Source organism: Tursiops truncatus, chromosome 16 (genome assembly GCF_011762595.2).
Source record: "Tursiops truncatus isolate mTurTru1 chromosome 16, mTurTru1.mat.Y, whole genome shotgun sequence".
Classification (NCBI taxonomy): domain Eukaryota; kingdom Metazoa; phylum Chordata; class Mammalia; order Artiodactyla; family Delphinidae; genus Tursiops; species Tursiops truncatus.
This window is the reverse complement of record NC_047049.1, coordinates 38,332,549-38,355,468: the sequence shown is the minus strand read 5'-3', so window position 1 is coordinate 38,355,468 and position 22,920 is coordinate 38,332,549. Positions and strand designations below refer to the sequence as shown.

The 22,920-nt window shown below is 40.9% G+C and overlaps 2 protein-coding genes across 11 annotated transcripts in view; both read right to left on the bottom strand.

Moving 5' to 3' along the window:
* Window positions 1-10,103, bottom strand: part of ASAH2 (N-acylsphingosine amidohydrolase 2) — a 126,196-nt gene extending 116,093 nt beyond the window's left edge. The window contains exon 1 of the mRNA XM_073794235.1: window positions 8,953-10,103. The gene's annotated coding sequence lies outside the window, so the exon portion shown is untranslated. The remainder of the gene's footprint in view (window positions 1-8,952) is intronic.
* Window positions 10,104-20,973: 10,870 nt separating this feature from the next.
* The window catches only part of SGMS1 (sphingomyelin synthase 1), a 293,995-nt gene continuing 292,048 nt past the window's right edge, over window positions 20,974-22,920 (bottom strand). For 9 of the 10 annotated variants that reach the window (XM_019937481.3, XM_019937273.3, XM_019937343.3 and 6 more), the window contains one exon: window positions 20,974-22,583. In XM_019937481.3, the coding sequence (XP_019793040.1) occupies window positions 22,404-22,583 (180 nt within the window). In that variant the 3' untranslated portion in view covers window positions 20,974-22,403. The remainder of the gene's footprint in view (window positions 22,584-22,920) is intronic. The other variant, XM_019937812.3, reaches the window with a different exon arrangement.

The window sequence follows — 22,920 nt, the reverse complement described above, 5'->3', positions numbered from 1 at the left end:
ATTGTGCTTTGCAGATGTTGTGTTTTTTTACAAATTGAAGCTTTGTGTGGACCGTGCAAGGAGCAAGACTCTGGCGCCATTTTTCCAACAGAATTTGTTCACTTTCTGTCTCTGTGTCACATTTTGGTAATTCTCACAATATTTCAGACTTTTTCATTATGATCATATTTGTTATGGTGATCTGTGATCAGTGATCTTTGATGTTACTGTTGCAAAGAGATCACAACTCACTAAAGGCTCAGATGATGGTTAGCATTTTCTAGCCATAAAGTATGTTTTTGTGTGTGTGTGTTTGGTACCCAGGCCTCTCACTGTTGTGGCCTCTCCCGCTGCGGAGCACAGGCTCCGGACGCACAGGCTCAGTGGCCATGGCTCACGGGCCCAGCCGCTCCGCGGCACGTGGGATCTTCCCAGACCGGGGCGTGAACCCGTGTCCCCTGCATCGGCAGGTGGACTCCCAATCACTGCGCCACCAGGGAAGCCCCCATAAAGTATTTTTTAATTAAGGAATACACATTGTTCTTGAGACATAATGCTGCTGCACACTTTAATAGACTACAGCATAGTGTAAACATAAATTTTATATGCACCAGCAAACCAGAAATTTCATGTGGCTTGCTTTATTGCGGTATTTGCTTTATTACAGTGGTCTAGAAGTGAACCCACAATATCTCTGAGGTATGCCTGTACTTTTAAATTATGAGGAAAAGAACTGGAGGACAAACCTTAAAAATGTGTTTTTCAAAATTCTTTTAGAGATATGTAAGCAAAACAGTTTAAAGACCACTTGTCAGGCTTCCCTGGTGGTGCAGTGGTTAAGAGTCCACCTGCCAATGCAGGGGACACGGGTTCCAGCCCTGGTCCGGGAGGATCTCACATGTCGCAGAGCAGCTGGGCCCTTGCACCATAGCTGCTGAGCCTGCGCTCTGGAGCCCGCGAGCCACAGCTACTGAGTCCACACGCCACAACTGCTGAAGCCTGTGCACCTGCAGCCCGTGCTCCGCAGCAGGAGAGGCCACTGCAATGAGAAGCCCATCGACAGGACTAGAGAGAGGCCGTGTGCAGCGGCGAAGACCCAATGCAGACAAAAATAGATAAATAAATAAATTTAGAAAAAATTAAAAAAATAAAGACCACTTGTCTACAGAGAAAAGACTAGACTCCTTAACCAGGTATTCAAACTCACCCCGGCCCACACCCTTTCCTTTATCTTTGTCTTTGACATTTCTCCTGGTCTGTCTCCCACTCTGGGCACATGGGTCTCTTTATGGTTCCTAAATGTACCTGTCCTATCTCACCCCTACTCAAACTTTTCCCCTCGCTCAGAACACTTTCCCACTACTCCCCACTTAACGGAGTCACACTTTGCTGAGGCAGTGTGAAAACATGGCTGCAAGTCCTTTGACAAGTCATCCGTGGAAAAGTGGGGATCTATGTCATCTCCCCTTGAATCTGGGCAGGCTACTCACTGCTTGTGTCTGACAGTAGAGACTGAAGAGGTGAAGCCATGTGACTTCTGAGGCCGGGTCACAAAAAGTCATGCAGCATCCATGTTTCCTAGAACACTCACTCTTGGAACTGTTAAGAAAACAAAATTCAACTGAGTACATTGTAAAGATCCTACTGGCTCCCTTCAACGGTTCATGAATCAGGCAGCATTCCATTTAGCAGACAGAAAGGAGCTCCAAGGAGCTGTACAAAGTGAAAGACTTATAGGCAGAAGGGAGCAGGAACAGGAAATTATAAGAGGCCAACAAGCAGGTTGGTTATTGCCAGGTTACTCTCCTTTAAAGGACTGTAGGCATCTATCAGGCAGAGTACCTAACTAGTGATGATCAGGTAATTTCTGACTAGCTGCTTTAAGATTCCATTTCTGGGAAAGCCAAAACTGTAAGTTAACTCGGTTTGGTGACAAGGGGTTTAGCATAAGTGACTCCATTTTGGGCCTGTTGTCTGGCTTTTGACGGAACTCTGATTCACCATGTAAGAGGTCTGGAAATCCTGAAACTGGGGAGACCCTGGGTAGATGCTTCAGTCACAGTTTCAACTGAACTCCTTCCAGCCATCCCCACGAAGGTACCAGATATGCAAGCGAATCAGTGTTAGACTCCAAACTAGTCTATCCGCCAGCTGAATACTGTGGAGTGAACCCCATCAATGCCACATGGAACAGAAGTATCACCCAGCCACGCTCTCCCCAAGTTCCTGGCCCACAGAACCATCAGCCATAATAAAACAGTTGTCATTTTAAGTGACTATGTTTGGAATTATTTGTTATGTAGCAAACATAACTGGAATGCCCTCCTTCAGGGCGCAAGACAGGCTCCATATTTTTCAAGAGGCTTTCTCTGACCATTCTAGCCACTTAAATTTCTGAGTTGTCTGCTCCACTCTATCTCTTTGGAGCACCTTATGTAATAATGAATGGATTTGTTAATTAATAAGAACAGTACCTATATAACATGAATCATATCTGTAACTGTAAGGTGGAGGGACACGGGCTGGAGGAGGGAGTGTTCCCTACCCGGTTTTGTTCTTTCTGGGCATCAGAATCTTGATTGTAATGGTCTGCTAGTATTTATCCAACCCAGCATTTATTCATATATTTATTAAGTGCCTACTATTTACCTGGCAATCTTTTAGACCCTGATGATAGAGTAGTAAACACTGCCAAGTCCTTCTAGTCCTGATGTTTCCATTCTCAATGGAGACGGCCAAACAAAAAATAAAATTAAATAAAATTGATTAGGTTATAAGTGCTAATAAGAATAAAGCACATTAAGAGGTGAGAGAAGGTTGTTTTATACAGTATAAACCGAAGGGTCCTCTCTGATAAGGTGATATTTCAATAGACACCTGAAGGAAATGGGAAGAAAGTAGAAGTCATGCTTACTTACGCCTGGGGGAAAAGTATGCTAGGAAAAAGGAAGCAGCAAACATAAAGGTCCCCAGACAAGAGTGTGCTTGACGAGATGAAGGAAGAAAAGATGGCCAGGGTGACTTGAGCAGAGAGAGCAGGAGAGGGAGCAGTTGGAAATACAGTCAAGATGTGGGGTGTGGAGGTCAGGAAGGGCCTTGGGGATCAAGGTAAGGACTTGAGATTTTGCTCTGAATTAGAAAGTCATTAGAGAGTTTTGAGCAGAGCAATGGCATGACCTGGGCTTCAGAAAGCTTACGCTAGTATCTATCACCTGGATGCTATGCGAAAGCACACACAAAGCACAAGTTTTAGAAGCACACTGATTTGGAGGCTTAGACTAGAAAGCTAGACGTGAAGATGATGTGAAGTGGTCATAACATGGATGTGTTTTGAAGGCAGAGCCAGCAGGATCTCCTGGTGGGGTTAGATGGATAAGAGAGAAAATAGGAGTCAAGAATGATTCCAAAGTTTTCTAGAACTGGTAGAGTGGAGTTGACCTCTGCTGAGATGGGGAAGAGTATGAGAGAAGTAGGTTTGGTTAAAGAGAATCAAGCATTGGGTATCTCTGCAAAATAATTCTGGAGGGATTCTTTAGCTCAAGACCTTATGAAAATGACTTGCGGAGATTGGTCGGAAGTGATCTAATAGCTGCAAAGATAATGATAGACAAAAGTCTATCCCAGAGGGTGATAGGTTTTCAAGTGGTACAAAGTGGGCACTTTTGATAGTTATGAGTTGGTTTTGCCATGAATTAGAGTCAGGCAAAAGCAATTTTTAAGGAATTTATTGCAAGAAAAATGTTAATTAAATAATAGTACAAGTGATAAATAGTTACAGGGAAAAATCATGTCAGCTATCAAATAATGGATGAACTTCGGGAAATACTGGTGTATAATGTAATATCCAATTAATTTAAGTATCTTTAAAGGTCAGTCTCTGAGAAGAGAAGCCTTAACCATTGAGTCTTTTCTGATCCATCCAAATTGTTATTCATTTACAGTTGGCTAATTGTCTTCTGTGATTCCACCACCACATATTTTTTTTCACGTGAGATTAGTTCAGGAGTGGTGTGTTCTATATCAAAGGCCAAAAATAGCATTTGTAGATTATTCTCATTCAGTGATCATATATAATTACTCAAAGTTTACTCTAATTGCTGTTCTTGTAGTTTGATTGATTTCTGGAAAAGAATATGCTTTCCTTCATAAGTCCTACCTTAACCCCTTGCCCTCAAACCCTAGCAAGTGGGCCCACCTGAGTCTGCAGGCGGCTTCTGCAACACCAGTGATCTTCAGTGCTGCAGCTCACAGTGTTTCCTGGGAAGAATCCCTTCCTGCTTAGGGTAGAAACTGGAAAGAAGTCATCCCATGAACCCCAGAATATGACCCTTGCTACTGCACCCCCTGAATACATGTAAGCCCTTTACATTCAGTCCTCAAAACCGCCCCGTGAAGTAGCTACCATTAATCTACCATATTCACAAGTAACACCCAAGGCTCAAGTAGCAGCACATCCAAAGTCATGTGGCTGGTAAGTGACACAACTCATTTTCTGACCCCTAGTTTTTCACTGTTCGTTGGAGACAACAAGCACTTTGCGGGGTCACTTCATCATAATTTCACCTCCTCTCCAACTTCCCTCACCCTACACCCAGGACAAGTTGGGGGAGATTCAGTGATTACTATTTTAGCTAACGATAAGGCTTTTGCCTTGCTGAATGAAGTGTACAAACTGAGAGGAATTTGGAGAGAGAATACAGAAGAGAAACCTGTACCAATGGTTGCAAGAGGAGGTTTGGGGGAGAGAGAGAAGCCAGGGGAGAGAACTTGAGGAGGAGTGAGGGGTTTCTTTTTTTTTTCTTTTTAATTTTTAAATTTTATTTATTTTTTATACAGCAGGTTCTTATTAGTTACCTATTTTATACATATTAGTGTATACATGTCAATCCCAATCGAGTGAGGGGTTTCTAATGGGGGTATCTATTTTGTCTTTGTGGAGCATTGGTATAATTTCTTCCGGAAATGTTTGGTAGAATTCACCAGTGAACTCCACTGGGCCTCCAATTTTGTTTTTTTCCACATCTAATTTTAATTAATTAGTGTGTGATATAGCCCTGTCTCTTCAAGGCCCCTGTTACTGGTAATGCTGCTTCTCCACCTGGAGGCCAGCTACTTAGGTACATTCAGTTTGTGAAAATTAATCTGTGTATATTTTTCTGTATGTATGTAATACTTTGGTAAATTTTCTAAAAATAGTTTCCCTCTTTCAATTTTTTTTAAAGTATCTCGGATTCAAACTGACTTAAATAATAAGGACATTATTAACTCACATAAAAACTCCAAGGAGGGCAGCCCCAGAACTGGTTACTTCAGCGTCCAGTAATATCGTTAAGAACCCCGTTCCTCAATGACATTATGTCAGTTTTGTCCTCAGAGATGCAGAAGTTCTGGGCATTATATGTAGACATAACCTTGCCAAGAGGAAGGGAGTATTTTCATCCTTGGGTCCCTTTTTAAGAGCAAGAAAAATTTCCCAAAAGTAGGTCTGGTAATTTCTTATAAAATCAAACACACATCTACCCTGACCCAGCAATCCTACACCTGGCTATTTACCCATGAGAAATGGAAACATATATACATACAGGCATACCTCAGGGACACTGGAGGTTTAATTCCAGACCATTAAAGCAAGTCACATGAATTTCCCAATGCTTATAAAAGTTATGTTTACACTATACTGTAGCCTATTAAGTGTGCAATAATAGTGTTATTTCTAAAAAATGTATACACCATGATTTAAAAATACTTTATTGCTATAAAATGCTAACCATCATCTGAACCTTCAGCGAGTCTCTAATCTTTTTGCTGGTGGAGGGTCTGAAATATTTAAAGAATTATCAAAATGTGACAGAGAGGCACGAAGTGAGCAAAAGCTGTTGGAAAAATGGCACCAATGCTTGCTCAGTGCAGGGTTGCCACAGACCTTCAATTTGTAGAAAAGCAGTATCTGTGAAGCGCAATAAAGTGAGTACAATAAAATGAGGCATGCCTGTATATACAGGCACATGTGTACACACACATGCACACACACAGAAAACACATACAAGAATGTTCTTACCTGCCTTGACTCATAATATCCAAAATTTGGAAACAGTCTAGATATCAATCTATAGAAGAGTGGATAAACAAACTGTGGTATATTTATTCAATGGAATACTACTCACTAATAAAAAGGAATAAATTACCAATACACGTGAAAACATGAATGAATCTAAAAACGTTACGCAAAGTGAAATAAGCCATACACGTGGTGGGAAAAAAAAATCAATGGTGGAAAAAGGGTACATAGAGGAGTTTGCCTCTGGGAGTGGGAGGGTGAAAGGCCAGCCAGGATTGACTGAGAAGGGACATAAAGGAACTTTCTGGGAAGATAGTAATGTTCTAGGTCACAGTAGGTTACATAGGTCCATGCATTTGTCAAATCAGTGAATATTCACTTAAGATTTGTGTATTTCGTCATCTATAAATTTTACCTCGAAAAAAAAACCGAATAAATTTTGAATTTTAGTTAATGATATGAATGCCAAAGTATTTAGGTAGAAGTGAACTGATATTTACAATTTACTTTGAAATGAATTTTTAAAAATAAGAGTAATTGATAGATAAAAATATAGACAAATGGGTTGATATGTGAAATGGCAAGTTAAAAAAATTACAGTATAAACTGGGTGGTGCCTCTAGAGGTTCTCAACATGAAATTCTCAATTTAGTGTACACAACTTTTTTCATGATAGAACGTTAGCAGGAAAAGGGTTTGTATAAAAAGGGTCTCAAGGCCAAATAAATTTGGAAAATACTAGTTTAATGAAATTTAAGTAGGTTTCTTTAAGGGGAAGATTTATTAGAGCCTTAAATATACTGATATGAATGCTGGATTTATATACACACGCACACGTGCGCACGTGTGTTTGTGTGTGTGTGTGTGTGTGTGTGTGTATTCCCTAACTTAGATTCCCCCCACATAAAACCCAAACTGAGGGCTTCCCTGGTGGCGCAGTGGTTGAGAGTCCACCTGCCGATGCAGGGGACACGGGTTCGTGCCCCGGTCCGGGAAGATCCCACATGGGCTGGGCCCATGAGCCATGGCCGCTGAGCCTGTGCGTCCAGAGCCTGTGCTCTGCAACGGGAGAGGCCACAACAGTGAGAGGCCTAAGTACCGCAAAAAAAAAAAAAAAAAAAACTGAAAGGGAAGAGAGAACTGTGAAACAGAGAGCACTGTGCTCTCCAGTCCCCAACATTCCCCTGCCTTCCAGGGACCACCACCAAGTGACTCTCGTCCCCTGGGCTTCAGTCTGGATTTCACTAGCTCATTTCCCTTCAGTCCTGGGCATATAAGACAAGCTGCTCTAAATCAGAACAGAAGCCAGCAGGTCTTTCTGGCTACCTTGGCTGCCTTTCCTGCTCTGACCTCCTTTTAGCAGCAGGAAGATTGCCATCCATTCCTCATCATTTTTGTCAAATGAGAAGACCTGGATTTGGGCCCCCTTCATTCTCAAGAAGAAAATGGATCTCCTAGGGCCTGAACAAATGCACTGTTGTTACTGATTTTAATTGGTGATTAAGCCCTGAACATCTTGAGAAATTAAGCCTGTTTCGATAGCCCAGATCTACAGGAAGCCAAATTGTCACAGCTCTCCATACTCACCATGTGTTAAAGTGACATTTCTGCTCCCCTCCAGTCTAATTTTGGTGACTTTTTGTTTGAATTCACACTTGTGTGAATGTTAATAGCACGGGAGGGTTGCATGTGCTGAACGCACTGACATTTTCTCTCCTGAAGGAAGAAACATATAGCTTTTGCTGTGTGTTGTGTGCCATTGGTGCAAAGGATTGTGCAAGAAGAGGGAACAAGACCTTCTGGCTCTGTTCCCGGATTCAGTTCCTGTTCCAGGAGCCCCAGGGGAGAGCTCATCAGGCAGCCGCTGGCCCTGAGGGCTCTGAATGTCCGCTGCAAGCTGAGCGGGCAGGGAGACAAGCTCCGTGGAGTCATCTGGTGCCAGCTCCCGAGCTCAGGAACGCGCTCCAGAATCGGGCCAGCGATGCTTCCAGAGCACACATGCGCCAGCAGCACTAATTGGACACTATTCCTCTCAAGCCGTTTACAAGTTCATCCCTGGAGCCTGTGGAGAAATGGAGCTAGCAAACGCCTGCAGCTTCATCTGCCCGCCTCTGGTAGGGAGCCTGCAAGGCTCATTGAAGCAGTTGTAATGTTGTTGCCTGCTGCAAAAAGGAAGTCTGTGCTGCAAACACTCTGTATCCTCACTTCATACCCCTGCCAGGGGTCCCGGTCAGAGCCTAAAACCAGCCAGAGGTCAGAAGTCTCCCTTGGCCAATAAGGCTCGTAATGAACACACTTCCCATAAGCCTGTGGCCTCTTAGAATTCAGAGCCAAAAAACAAAAGTAAAAAAGAGAAAAAACCCAACAAAACAAACAAACAAAACCCCTCAAAGCCAATGATTTCAGAGACGACGTCAAAACAAACATTCATTTGAAGTCAGATCACGCTTTTTCCAAAATAATTTTTTTTTTCCTCAACCATCCTAAAATATCAGGGAGTATTGCTACACATCCCAATGGGAAACCTGATACGTGCCTTTCCATGGTCACAGGCTCTTCATTAAAAAAAGAATGCATAAAAGAGACAACTTTGACCGAAACCTCCTTTTCCCCTCGCCTCTCATGCTGATAAATACTATTAGCAGAAAGCAATTCAAACAATACTGGTTCCTCCACATGACAACACAGAGCTGGCTTGGTGAGCAGACACCAAGTGTCAACAGATCAGGGTAGCCATGCATGTCTCTGCTGCCCTGGCTCATCACCGAAGAAGACTGTGTCATGCTATTTCATGAGTCGACCAGTTCTCTAGCAACCATTGTGCATGCACATCCGATGTTCAGAATGCTAGACCAAGTATCTTACTAAAGGTAATAAGGTGTAAATAGGTTCAGACTACTAATAAGTATACTCACTCAGAAGTTCAAATAAAGGCTGAGTCTGTGCTTGGCTTTTCTCCAGTTTTTCTACGGTGGGGTCAGTCTTTTCATTGACTGGGACTTCTTTCTTGGCTCCGCAGGGGTCTTCTTTTCATCTCTCTCACTTTCCTCTCTAGAATGACAGTGGTTGTTTGCTGAGCACTTAACTTGTATGCATGCCTCATCACTGCCCCACATTACACCAGAACATAAGTAAAATCATCCCTATTTTACAAGTGAGGAAACTGAGGCTCAGAGAAAACTGGCCAAGGCACACATTGCCAATAAGCAGCAGAGTTGGGACTTGAACACATCTGAGTCCCCAATCCATGCCCCTATTGATACACCATATCTTCTCCTGGAGTTTCTCTTTTCCCCCTCGACAACTATTCTCACTCTTCATAAAACAGTGGAGCCACTCATTCATTGACCCTTTCAACTATCAAGCGTTTATGGAGTACCTAGTACAAAAGATAAACAGAAAGGAGTGCTTAGTTTACTTCCTAAAGAGAAGGCACTTCCTTTGAAGCTGTTATTTTCCTCTACATCTACTCCCCAAAGCTTTCTGGTTCCCACAAGCATGTACCTACACAGTCCACTATGGTCTTCAGAGTCCATACTTTTCACAGTTGCACAGTTTTCATTCCAAAACGGCAGAAAGGTAGATGGTCACATTGTTAAAGGTTTCTAGTTGAGAAAGTATGAACTAGAGCAGCTTGTTAGGATCAGGATGTCTCTAGGTTAGATTACTCTAACGATGACCTAAGTGATTCCTATCCTTTCAGGAACTACCCTGAGTTTGTATTTGAATGTGCTTTACTAAGTCTCTCCAAGCACTAGCATCCTAGACGAAATTCACGAGAGAGGGGTTGGACAAAACTCTAGTTGGGAAATAAAGGTAAGTGTAATATCCTGGTTGAAGTTCTTGCTACAACTAATGTGGATTGGAATATCTAAAAGAATAAAAGAACAATAACGCTTGCTATTTCCTACTCACACTGGAAGAATACTTTGGGTCACCAAGTTAAAATATTTAGAACTTATTTTAGCCAAAGCTAAAAACAGTACTCATCAAAAGAAATAAGCAATTGACTAAACAAACAGAAAATACTGTACAAAGGTAACAAATAGAATAGAGTTACAAATGTGGTAGGTATAAATTCAAGCATATATCTATTATAGTTTCAATGTCCAAGGTCTAAATATACCCATTACAAGACAGAGATTTTCAAAACAGATTAAAAACAAGATGTGAACACTAATCAAAAGAAAGCTCGAGGGCTTCCCTGGTGGCGCAGTGGTTGAGAGTACGCCTGCCGATGCAGGCGACACGGGTTCGTGCCCCGGTCCGGGAAGATCCCACATGCCGCAGAGCGGCTGGGCCCGTGAGCCATGGCCACTGAGCCTGCGCGTCCGGAGCCTGTACTCCGCAACGGGAGAGGCCACAATGGTGAGAGGCCCACGTACCGCCAAAAAAAAAAAAAAAAAAAAAAAAAAGCAAGCTCGAGTAGTTAGCTTAATTTCAGACAAAGCAGACTTCACTCACGACAAGGAAGATTATCAGGAATAAAGAGAGACGACAGAGACATAATAAAGGGGTCAGTTCTCTAATAAAACAAAACAATCCTAATGTGTATGCGCCTAACAAGAGAACGGCAAAGTACATGTGGCTGTGGGCCACAGCGGGGCTGGGAGGGGACTCTGGACTGGCCCCCTCTTGGGCGTCAGTCTTTCCTTCTCCTCACCTGAAATGCCACTACTGCTCCCTGTGGTCACGCCCTACACATCCTCTGACACAGAAACCGCGATGCTTGATGTTGCATAGGCCTCTGGATCTGGACTCCCTACCTTTTTTTTTTTGCTAAACTTTGAAAAAATGGACTCTATTTCACCAATCTCTGCCTTATAATCTCCAGTAAACTTTCCCTGAGAATTCTCAAGAGACCCTCAAATCTTTACACTCACCAACCATGGTATGATAATGGAAAAATGGCTCTTATAAGGAAGTACTACTCCCATGGACCAAATGTTACACATATGCTATTGTGATTAATAAACCACAAGTTTTCTTGAGGACATTTCTAATTCATTGCATGTATTTTCTCAGTCATTTGATGCTAAACTATACCACTGTGTCACATCAGGGCCCAAGAATTCAAAGGATTTCTCAAACGTACAATAAACATTAACTCATACGATAAATCCTCACTTCACATTCTCTTCACCAAGAGCAAACCAGAGCCATTTGTGCTGTCCTTCTGCCCCTCCCCTGGAATGCTGCTGCCTCATCTACTTTCCAAACCCTCTACATCCTGGGGCCCAGCTCCAGCCCCCAATTCTTCTTCTTTTTTTTTTTTTTTAATAAATTTACTTTTTCTTGGCTGCGTTGGGTCTTTGTTGCTGCATGTGGGCTTCCTTAGTTGCGGTGAGCAGGGGCTACTCTTTGTTGCAGTGCATGGGCTTCTCATGCAGTGGCTGCTCTTGTTGGGGAAAACAGGCTCTAGACATGCGGGCTCAGTAGCTGTGGCACATGGGCTCAGTAGTTGTGGTGCACGGGCTTAGTGGCTCCGCAGCATGCGGGATCTTCCCGGACCAGGGATCGAACCTGTGTCCCCTGCATTGGCAGGCACATTCTTAACCACTGCGCCACCAGGGAAGCCCCCCTTTCTTCTTGCCACTTCCCCTCACTCTCAGTCGCTCTCTCATCATGATGGTCATGCCCATCTCTGCCCTCCTGTGGGAGCTGGAGTCTGGGCCCTCAAGGCAGACACCACTTAATTTTCTTATTTGTACTCTAAGCCAGAAGACAGGTAAGAATTTTTAAGGTGCTGATAAGCAGAATTTCAAGACAGCAGTTTTGATTTGTTCAAAGTGAGTTTTCCCACCAAAGGGAAAAAAAGATAAAGTATGTCAGTATGAAGGGATCCAAGTAGCATATCCCATATCCTAGTTAATTCAAAACCTGACTTTTTGTATAGTGATGGTCAAGTTAAAGCTAGCAGACTGACAAAGAAGGCAAGAATATACAATGGAGAAAAGACAGTCTCTTCAATAGGTGGTGCTGGGAAAACTGAACAGCTACTTGTAAAAGAATGAAATTAGAACATTCTCTAATACCATACACAGAAATAAACTCAAAAGGGATTAAAGACCTAAATGTAAGCCTGGATGCTATAAAACTCTTAGAGGAAAACATAGGCAGAATACTCTTTGACATAAATCGTAGCAATATCTTTTTGGATCCACCTCCTAGAATAATGAAAATAAAAACCAAAATAAACAAATGGGACCTAATTAAACTCAAAATCTTCTGCACAGCAAAGAAAACCATAAACAAAATGACAACCCACACAATGCGAGAAAATATTTGCAAATGAAGGAACTGATAAGGGATTAATCTCTAAAATATACAAACAGCTCATGCAGCTCAATATCAAAAGAACCACCAACCCAATCCAAAAATGGATGGAAGATCTAAATAGACATTTCTCCAAAGAAGACATACAGATGGCCAAAAAGCACATGAAAAAATACTCGACATCACTAATTATTAGAGAAATGCAAATCAAAACTACAATGAGGTATCACCTCACATAGGTCAGAATGGCCATCAAAAAATCTACAAACAATAAATGCTGGAGAGGGTGTGGAGAAAAGGGAACCCTCTTACACTGTTGGTGGGAATGTAAATTGGTACAACCATTATGGAGAACAATATGGAAGTTCCTTAAAAAACTAAATATAGAACTACCATATGATACAGCAATCCTACTCCTGGGCATATATCCAGAGAAAACCATAATTTGAAAAGATACATGCACCCCAATGTTCATAGCAGCACTATTTACAATAGCCAAGACATGGAAGCAACCTAAATGTTCCTTTACAGAGGAGTGGATAAAGAAGATGTGGTACAGATATATCAATACAATGGAACATTACTCAGCCATAAAAAAGAACAAAATAATGCCACCTGCAGCAACATGGATGGACCTAGAGATTGTCATACTGAGTGAAGTAAGGCAGAGAAAGACAAATATCATATGATATCACATATGTGTGGAATCTAAAAAAAAAAAAAGGTACAAAGTAACTTATTTACAAAACAGAAATAGAGTCACAAATGTCAAAAACAAACACGGTTACCAGGGGGAAGGGAGGGGAGAGGGATAAATTGGGAGACTGGGATTGACATATACACACTACTATATATAAAACAGATAATAACTTATCCCTACTGTATTCCACAGGGAACTCTACTCAATACTCTGTAATGACCTATTTGGGAAAAGAATCTAAAAAAGAGTCGATATATATATATATATACATATATATATATATGGATAACTGATTTATTTTATGGTACGCCTGAAGCTAACACAACAATATACATCAACTATACAGAAAAAAGACCCTTAATGGCTTCCGGGAAGATGGCGGAAGAGTAAGACGCAGAGATCACCTTCCTCCCCACAGATACACCAGAAATACATCTACACGTGGAACAACTCCTACAGAACACCTACTGAACGCTGGCAGAAGACCTCAGACCTCCCAAAAGTCAAGAAACCCCCCACGTACCTGGGTACGGAAAAAGAAAAAAGAATAAACAGAGACAAAAGGATAGGGACGAGACCTGCACCAGAAGGAGAGAGCTGTGAAGGAGGAAAGGTTCCCACACACTAGAAGCCCCTTCGCGGGCGGAGACTGTGGGTGGCGGAGGGGCAAAGCTTCGGAGCCGCGGAGGAGAGCACAGCAACAGGGTACGGAGAGCAAAGCCGAGAGATTCCCGCACAGAGGATCAGGGCCGACCGGCACTCATCAGCCCCAGAGGCTTGTCTGCTCACCTGCCGGGGCGGGCGGGGGCTGGGAGCTGAGGCTCGGGCTTCGGTCGGAGCTCCGGGAGAGGACTGGGGTTGGCGGCGTGAACACAGCCTGCAGGGGGTTAGTGCGCCACGGCTGGCCGGGAGGGAGTCGGGGAAAAGTCTGGACCTGCTGAAGAGGCAAGAGACTTTTTCTTCCCTCTTTGTTTCCTGGTGCGCGAGGACAGGGGATTAAGAGCGCCGCTTAAAGGAGCTCCAGAGACGGGCGCGAGCCGCGGCTATCAGCAAGGACCCCAGAGACGGGCATGAGACGCTAAGGCGGCTGCTGCCGCCACCAAGAAGCCTGTGTGCGAGCACAGGTCACTCTCCACACCTCCCTTCCGGGGAGCTGGTGCAACGTCGCGCCGGCCTCTGCCGCTGCAGGCTTGCCCCGCCCTCCATGCTCCTCCCTCCCCCACCGGCCTTAGTGAGCCAGAGCCCCTGAATCGGCGGCTCCTTTAACCCCGTCCTGTCTGAGCGAAGAACAGATGCCCTCCGGCGACCTACAAGCACAGGCGGGGCCAAATGCAAAGCTGAGCCCCTAGGAGCTGTGAGAACAAAGAAGAGAAAGGGAAATCTCTCCCAGCAGCCTCAGAAGCAGCGGATTAAAGCGCCACAATCAACTAGATATACCCTGCATCTGTGGAATACATGAATAGGCAGCGAATCATCCCAAATTAAGGAGCTGGACTTTGAGAACAAGATTTATGATTTTTTCCCCTTTTCCTCTTTTTGTGAGTGGGTATGTGTATGCTTCTGTGTGAGATTTTGTCTGTATAGCTTTGCTTCCACCATTTGTCCTAGGGTTCTATCCATCCGTTTTTTTTTCTTCTGTTAATTATTTTTTTATTTTAATAACTTTATTATATTTTATCTTCCTTTATCTTCCTTTATCTTTTTTCCTTCCTTCCTTCCTCCCTCCCTCCTTTCTTTCTTTCTACTTTTTCTCCCTTTTATTCTGAGCCGTGTGGATGAAAGGCTCTTGGTGCTGCAGCCAGGAGTCAGTGCTGTGCCTCTGAGGTGGGAGAGCCACCTTCAGAACACTGGTCCACAAGAGACCTCCCAGCTCCACATAATATCAAACGGCGAAAATCTCCCAGAGATCTCCATCTCAACACCAGCACCCAGCTTCACTCAACGACCACCGAACTACAGTGCTGGACATCCTATGCCAAACAATTAGCAAGACAGGAACACAACCCCACCCATTAGCAGAGAGGCTGCCGAAAATCATAAGTCCAGAGACACCCCAAAACACACCAACAGACATGGACCTGCCCATCAGAGAGACAAGATCCAGCCTCATCCACCAGAACACAGGCACTAGTCCCCTCCACCAGGAAGCCTACACAACCCACTGAACCAACCTTAGCCACTGGGGACAGACATCAAAAACAACGGGAACTACGAGCCTGCAGTCTGCAAAAAGGAGACCCCAAACACAGTAAGATAAGCAAAATGAGAAGACAGAAAAACACACCGCAGATGAAGGAGCAAGATAAAAACCCACCAGACCTAACAAATAAAGAGGAAATAGGCAGTCTACCTGAAAAAGAGTTCAGAATAATGATAGTAAAGATGATCCAAAATCTTGGAAATAGAATAGACAAAATGCAAGAAACATTTAACAAGGACCTAGAAGAACTAAAGATGAAACAAACAACGATGAACAACACAATAAATGAAATGAAAAATACTCTAGATGGGATCAATAGCAGAATAACTGAGGCAGAAGAACGGATAAGTGACCTGGAAGATAAAATAGTAAATATTTATGCACCCAACATAGGAGCACCTCAATACATAAGGCAAATACTAACAGCCATAAAAGCGGAACAGTAACACATTCATAGTAGGGGACTTTAACACCCCACTTTCACCAATGGACAGATCATCCAAAATGAAAATAAATAAGGAAACACAAGCGTTAAATGATACATTAAACAAGATGGACTTAATTGATATTTATAGGATATTCCATCCAAAAACAACAGAATACACATTTTTCTCTAGTGCTCATGGAACATTCTCCAAGATAGATCATATCTTGGGTCACAAGTCAAGCCTTGGTAAATTTAAGAAAATTGAAATCATATCAAGTATCTTTTCCGACAACAACGCTATGAGACTAGATATCAATTACAGGAAAAGATCTGTAAAAAATACAAACACATGGAGGCTAAACAATACACTACTTAATAACGAAGTGATCACTGAAGACATCAAAGAGGAAATAAAAAAATACGTAGAAACAAATGACAATGGAGACACGACCCAAAATCTATAGGATGCAGCAAAAGCAGTTCTAAGAGGGAAGTTTATAGCAATACAATCCTACCTTAAGAAACAGGAAACATCTCGAATAAACATCCTAACCTTGCACCTAAAGCAATTAGAGAAAGAAGAACAAAAAAAACCCCAAAGTTAGCAGAAGGAAAGAAATCATAAAAATCAGATCAGAAGTAAATGAAAAAGAAATGAAGGAAACAATAGCAAAGATCAGTAAAACTAAAAGCTGGTTCTTTGAGAAGATAAACAAAATTGATAAACCATTAGCCAGACTCATCAAGAAAAAAAGGGAGAAGACTCAAATCAATAGAATTAGAAATGAAAAAGGAGAAGTAACAACTGACACTGCAGAAATACAAAAGATCATGAGCGATTACTACAAGCAACTCTATGCCAATAAAATGGACAACCTGGAAGAAATGGACAAATTCTTAGAAATGCACAACCTGCCAAGACTGAATCAGGAAGAAATAGAAAATATGAACAGAACAATCACAAGCACTGAAATTGAAACGGTGATTAAAAATCTTCCAACAAACAAAAGCCCAGGACCAGATGGCTTCACAGGCGAATTCTATCAAACATTTAGAGAAGAGCTAACACCTATCCTTCTCAAACTCTTCCAAAATATAGCAGAGGGAGGAACACTCCCAAACTCATTTTACAAGGCCACCATCACCCTGATACCAAAACCAGACAAGGATGTCACAAAGAAAGAAAACTACAGGCCAATATCACTGATAAACATAGATGCAAAAATCCTCAACAAAATACTAGCAAACAGAATCCAACAGCACATTAAACGGATCATACACTATGATCAAATGGGGTTTATTCCAGGAATGCAAGGATTCTTCAATATACACAAATCAATCAATGTCATACACCATATTAACAAATTGAAGGAGAAAAACCATATGATCATCTCAATAGATGCAGAGAAAGCTTTTGACAAAATTCAACACCCATTTACGATAAAAACCCTGCAGAAAGTAGGCATAGAAGGAACTTTTCTCAACATTATAAAGGCCAGTATGACAAACCCACAGCCAACATCGTCCTCAATGGTGAAAAACTGAAAGCATTTCCACTAAGATCAGGAACAAGACAAGGTTGCCCACTCTCACCACTCATATTCAACAAAGTTTTGGAAGTTTTAGCCACAGCAATTAGAGAAGAAAAGGAAATAAAAGGAATCAAAATCGGAAAAGAAGAAGTAAAGCTGTCACTGTTTGCAGATGACATGATACTCTACATAGAGAATCCTAAAGATGCTAGCAGAAAACTTCTAGAGCTAATCAGTGAATTTGGTAAAGTAGCAGGATACAAAATTAATGCACAGAAATCTCTTGCATTCCTATACACTAATGGTGAAAAATCTGAAAGTGAAATCAAGAAAACACTCCCATTTACCACTGCAACAAAAAGAATAAAATATCTCAGAATAAACCTACCTAAGGAGACAAAAGAAAATTATATGCAGAAAATTATAAAACACTGATGAAAGAAATTAAAGATGAGACAAATAGATGGAGAGATATACCATGTTCTTGGATTGGAAGAATCAACATTGTGAAAATGACTCTACTACCCAAAGCAATCTACAGATTCAGTGCAATCCCTATCAAACTACCACTGGCATTTTTCACAGAACTAGAACAAAAAATTTCACAATTTGTATGGAAACACAAAAGACCCTGAATAGCCAAAGCAATCTTGAGAACGAAAAACGGAGCTGGAGGAATCAGGCTCCCTGGCTTCAGACTATACTACAAAGCTACAGTAATTAAGACAGTATGGTACTGGCACAAAACAGAAAGATAGATTAATGGAACAGGATAGAAATCCCAGAGATAAACCCACACACATATGGTCACCTTATCTTGGATAAAGGAGGCAGGAATGTACAGTGGAGAAAGGACAGCCTCTTCAATAGTGGTGTTGGGAAAACTGGACAGGTACATGTAAAAGTATGAGATTAGATCACTCCCTAACACCATACACAAAAATAAGCTCAAAATGGATTAAAGACCTAAATGTAAGGCCAGAAACTATCAAACTCTTAGAGGAAAACATAGGTAGGACTCTCTATGAGATAAATCACAGCAAGATCCTTTTTGACCCACCTCCTAGAGAAATGGGAATAAAACCAAAAATAAACAAATGGGACCTAATGAAACTTCAAAGCTTTTGCACAGCAAAGGAAACCATAAACAAGACCAAAAGACAACCCTCAGAATGGGAGAAAATATTTGCAAATGAAGCCACTGACAAAGGATTAATCTCCAAAATTTATAAGCAGTTCATGCAGCTTAATAACAAAAAAACAAACAACCCAATCCAAAATTGGGCAGAAGACCTAAATAGACATTTCTCCAAAGAAGATATACAGACTGCCAACAAACACATGAAAGAATGCTCAACATCACTAATCATTAGAGAAATGCAAATCAAAACTACAAGGAGATATCACCTCACACCAGTTAGAATGGCCATCATCAAAAAATCTAGAAACAATAAATGCTGGAGAGGGTGTGGAGAAAAGGGAACCCTCTTGCACTGTTGGTGGGAATGTAAATTGATACAGCCACTGTGAAGAACAGTATGGAGGTTCATTAAAAAACTACAAATAGAACTACCATATGACCCAGCAATCCCACTACTGGGCATATACCCTGAGAAAACCATAATTCAAAAAGAGTCATGTACCAAAATGTTCATTGCAGCTCTATTTACAATAACCCGGAGATGGAAACAACCTAAGTGTCCATCATCGGATGAATGGATAAAGAAGATGTGGCACATATATACAATGGAATATTACTCAGCCATAAAAAGAAACAAAATTGAGCTATTTGTAATGAGGTGGATAGACCCAGAGTCTGTCATACAGAGTGAAGTAAGTCAGAAAGAGAGAGACAAATACCGTATGCTAACACATATATATAGAATTTAAGAAAAAAAAAAGTCATGATAAACCTAGGGGTAAGACAGGAATAAAGACACAGACCTACTAGAGAATGGACTTGAGGATATGGGGAGGGGCAAGGGTAAGCTGTGACAAAGCGAGAGAGAGGCATGGACATATATACACTACCAAACGTAAGGTAGCTAGCTAGTGGGAAGCAGCCGCATAGCACAGGGAGATCAGCTCGGTGCTTTGTGACCGCCTGGAGGGGTGGGATAGGGAGGGTGGGAGGGAGGGAGACGCAAGAGGGAAGAGATATGGGAACATATGTATATATATAACTGATTCATTTTGTTGTAAAGCAGAAACTAACACACCATTGTAAAGCAATTATACTCCAATAAAGATGTTAAAAAATAAAAACTATACTCATCAATAAGAATTTTAAAAAAGCTAGCAGGCACTCTCATTTTATGTGATATTTATAAATTTTATGAGATATTTATCAAATTTATCAATTTAGGTATTTGCTTGGGATACAAACAAAACATACAGCAATTAGGAAACGGGCAAAATTAGTCTCTCCACCTCATGGTGTGAATTTCCTACTACTCGGTTCACAGTAAGTCACCCTGCTTAGCTTGACCACCGTAGGCAGATTTCTCTCACTGTGGACTCTTACTGAAGAATTTACGAAAGCTCACAGTATTTGGGTAGAGAGGTTGTTGAGGTGTGGGTGAAAACTTGGACTCCAATCAGATTTTTACCACTTAACCAGCTGCATGCCCTTGGGAAAGTTATTTAACATACCTGAGTCAACTCCCATAATATGGGGATAATAACACACCTTGTGGTGATGTGAGGGTTAACAAGATAATGCATGTGAATTGCCAAACTCTTAAAGAGAGTAAAACAAAGAAGCTATTGTCTAGGGCTCTGGCTTAAATAAACCGAAGCACAAAAAAGCACATGTCCTTGTTCAGGCAGGCATTATCAACTGTACTACAATTCTCCAGAACACGAGATTTCTCTTGTCCTTCCTGGAAGTTGCAGACTTGAGAGCCACAAGACATGTCACTTCATGATTCTGTACAGTCAGGCATGAAGAACAACCACCAAGTGAATTTCTTGGTACATATGTAGTATGTAAACTTAACATAATGAATTTTTTTATGTAACTATTTTGACCTAGGAAAAAAAGATCCTATTTTTAGCATATGCCAAGAATTCACTTTCATTACTCAAGATACTTTCCCTTTCAATTTGTGGCATCTGGTCCCAGGCAGGAAATCTTCCTAGTTTTACAGTTCTAGCCTCTCTGGTTACATAACAGCCTCCCTTAATAAAGACAGGCTTTGACTGTTAACATCCTCCTTTCTTTCCCACATCAGGAACAATATTTTTTTTCTTTTTAAAAAATTTTTGCATTACCATCGATTAGCAAAGTAGTATTACTGTATTTCTCATTTCAGAATTTACTTTTCCTTTCCAACTAAACTGAAAAAGTCGTATTACTTCCAGTTATAGGGGGAAAAAGTTAAGTGACTTGATTGAGAATTAGAGAATTCAAAATTATTGGTGAACAGTGGTCTGCAGTTTGACTTAAACTTATCTGTAAGTCTTTTTATATGTTTTTAAAAATACACTCAATCTGTAGAGGTTACCGAACTTTACAGTACATTTTAAGGAATCTCAAGGGAAAAGAAACATGATTATAAAGGCCCTCTCTCAAAGAAACTCAGCAAGGAAATTTCAAAACTCAGTTTTTCATCTTGCTTTAATGACTTCATTTACGACTTTTGTGAAGAATGTGAACACATTAGAAATAGCAGCCATTTATTTTAAGTATCAGTTTTTATTAAAAAGTGCATTTTGATTATTTTATGATCTAGGTAAGCTGTTAATAAGGTATCAGTATACTCTCTGGAATAATAACTTTACAAAGATTTAAAACAAACAAAATTTTAAAAGCCTTTTTATTTCCTTCACCATTATTGTTTTACAATACAAATATTACCTTGTGAATACACAAAAAAAACCCTACGGAAGATAATTCTGCTGCACATAAAATACAGAATGGATATATATACTTCTTCATTCTTAAAAAACTATTTTGTTCTCCACATTGGCAAGTATAGAATAGAATACTTCCCCAAACATACTCATGTTAGGAGTAAAACTTAAGAGTTACATGCAGTTCCTGCACAAATATATTTTAAAGAAATAGATCTCTTCTTTGTTGTTTACCAACAAAATTGCCATGAGAGTATGGATAACTAATTTATAGCTTTCAATTTTTAGTTAAGTGATCATTTTCAAAACTCTCTTTTTAAAAACAAAGTATTCATGGCTGTTTTCATTGTATAGTTAAAATCAAACTACCAAATAGATGATAAAATAATTGAAGTGGTACCTGTTATTGCCACCTGCTCACAATATGGGAACAGGCTCTGACTTTCTAATTAACTCTCCCATTTTTTAATTCATAGCAATTTAAAAACCATAAGCAGTCTTCTGATTTAATTTAGCTATAATGCAAAATTTAGTAGTAATACATACATTTATATTTTCATGGAATACTTTATTTTAAATAAAAACATTGAAGATTGCCTACTGACCATACAATCAAGACAAGAAAGGCACTAGAAACATAGACAAATTTCTCTCCCAAGAAACATTTTTAAATTTTAACTCTCTTTTCTCTGACATGTAAAAATCTTTAAATTTGGTTTTCATAACATCATTTTGAAAAATAAAGTTAGGAAATACTTAGAAAATCACTTTATAACAGAATCTTTTTTTTTTTTGTACTTTTTGACACACTGTCTCTGCTGATTTTTACAAAATTCAAAGTTACCAAACCTTTCTGTGTCTGTCATTTTTATTTGAATATCGGTGCAACAGGTAGAAAGATTTCAGAATCGAACCCCATTCAGGTACTTAGAAACCTTCATAGAGACATTTGCTAGAAAATGGCTTACAGCCCAATCTTTGGGGCAAGAGATATGAAAAGTATGTTTTCCCAAGAAAATAATACGCTTTATTTCCAGGTGTGACTGGAAAGACCAGAACTTATGATATAAAAGCTTACATTTATGCTGTTGCATCATATACAAAGGAACACGGTGGTTGCAAGGTTATGTAAATCCCAAGCCTATGAACAGGAAATGTGTACAGTGCACGACAGGTTAAATTTTCTTTATTGTTGTCCAACGCGGGTCCTTTGGAGAGAAAAAAAAGATCACAGTGCTGACCAGGTAACTCAATCGGTTAAGTCACGGTAACTGTTGAAAGATAACAGGATAAGGGAGGTGTTCATTTTATGGCATCTTTTCTCATGGAGTTCTTAGCACTTCGGACAGCTCCTCTTTCCCCACCGTGTACAGCTGTTATGTGTCACTCACCAACCGGCTGTATTTAACTTGCCTCCCGAGGTGGATTACTGGCCAGGGGAAGGGCCAATGGTAAGATCGAGGTACAATTCCTTGGACATTCCTTTCAAAGTACTGAAATGGCCTGTACCACCACACTCTGGCCAGGAGGTTCATCTGGGAAGCTTCTTTTAGCACCTAAGAGAACACAGAAAGAGAAAACCAAGTCAGGAAGAACAACTGATGGTTCCAGCCCCAAAAGGAACATACACATGGTTTCTCATAACCTTTCACTTTAGGTTCAAATAGTTTCCATATTAAAATTCACAAAGGCCCCCAGACCCGCCCCATGACCACCTACATAGCCACAGTTTCACACTCCCACCACCGTTCTACACTCTGCACTCAGCTGTAAACCGGGCCACACGCTAGCAGAAAAACAAGTAACTCCAATTCCGGGAGTACACGGGGAACATGCGGCTTACTCACTCTCTTGTCTATAAAGAAATACCTCAATTAGTGTTTTAGCTACTCT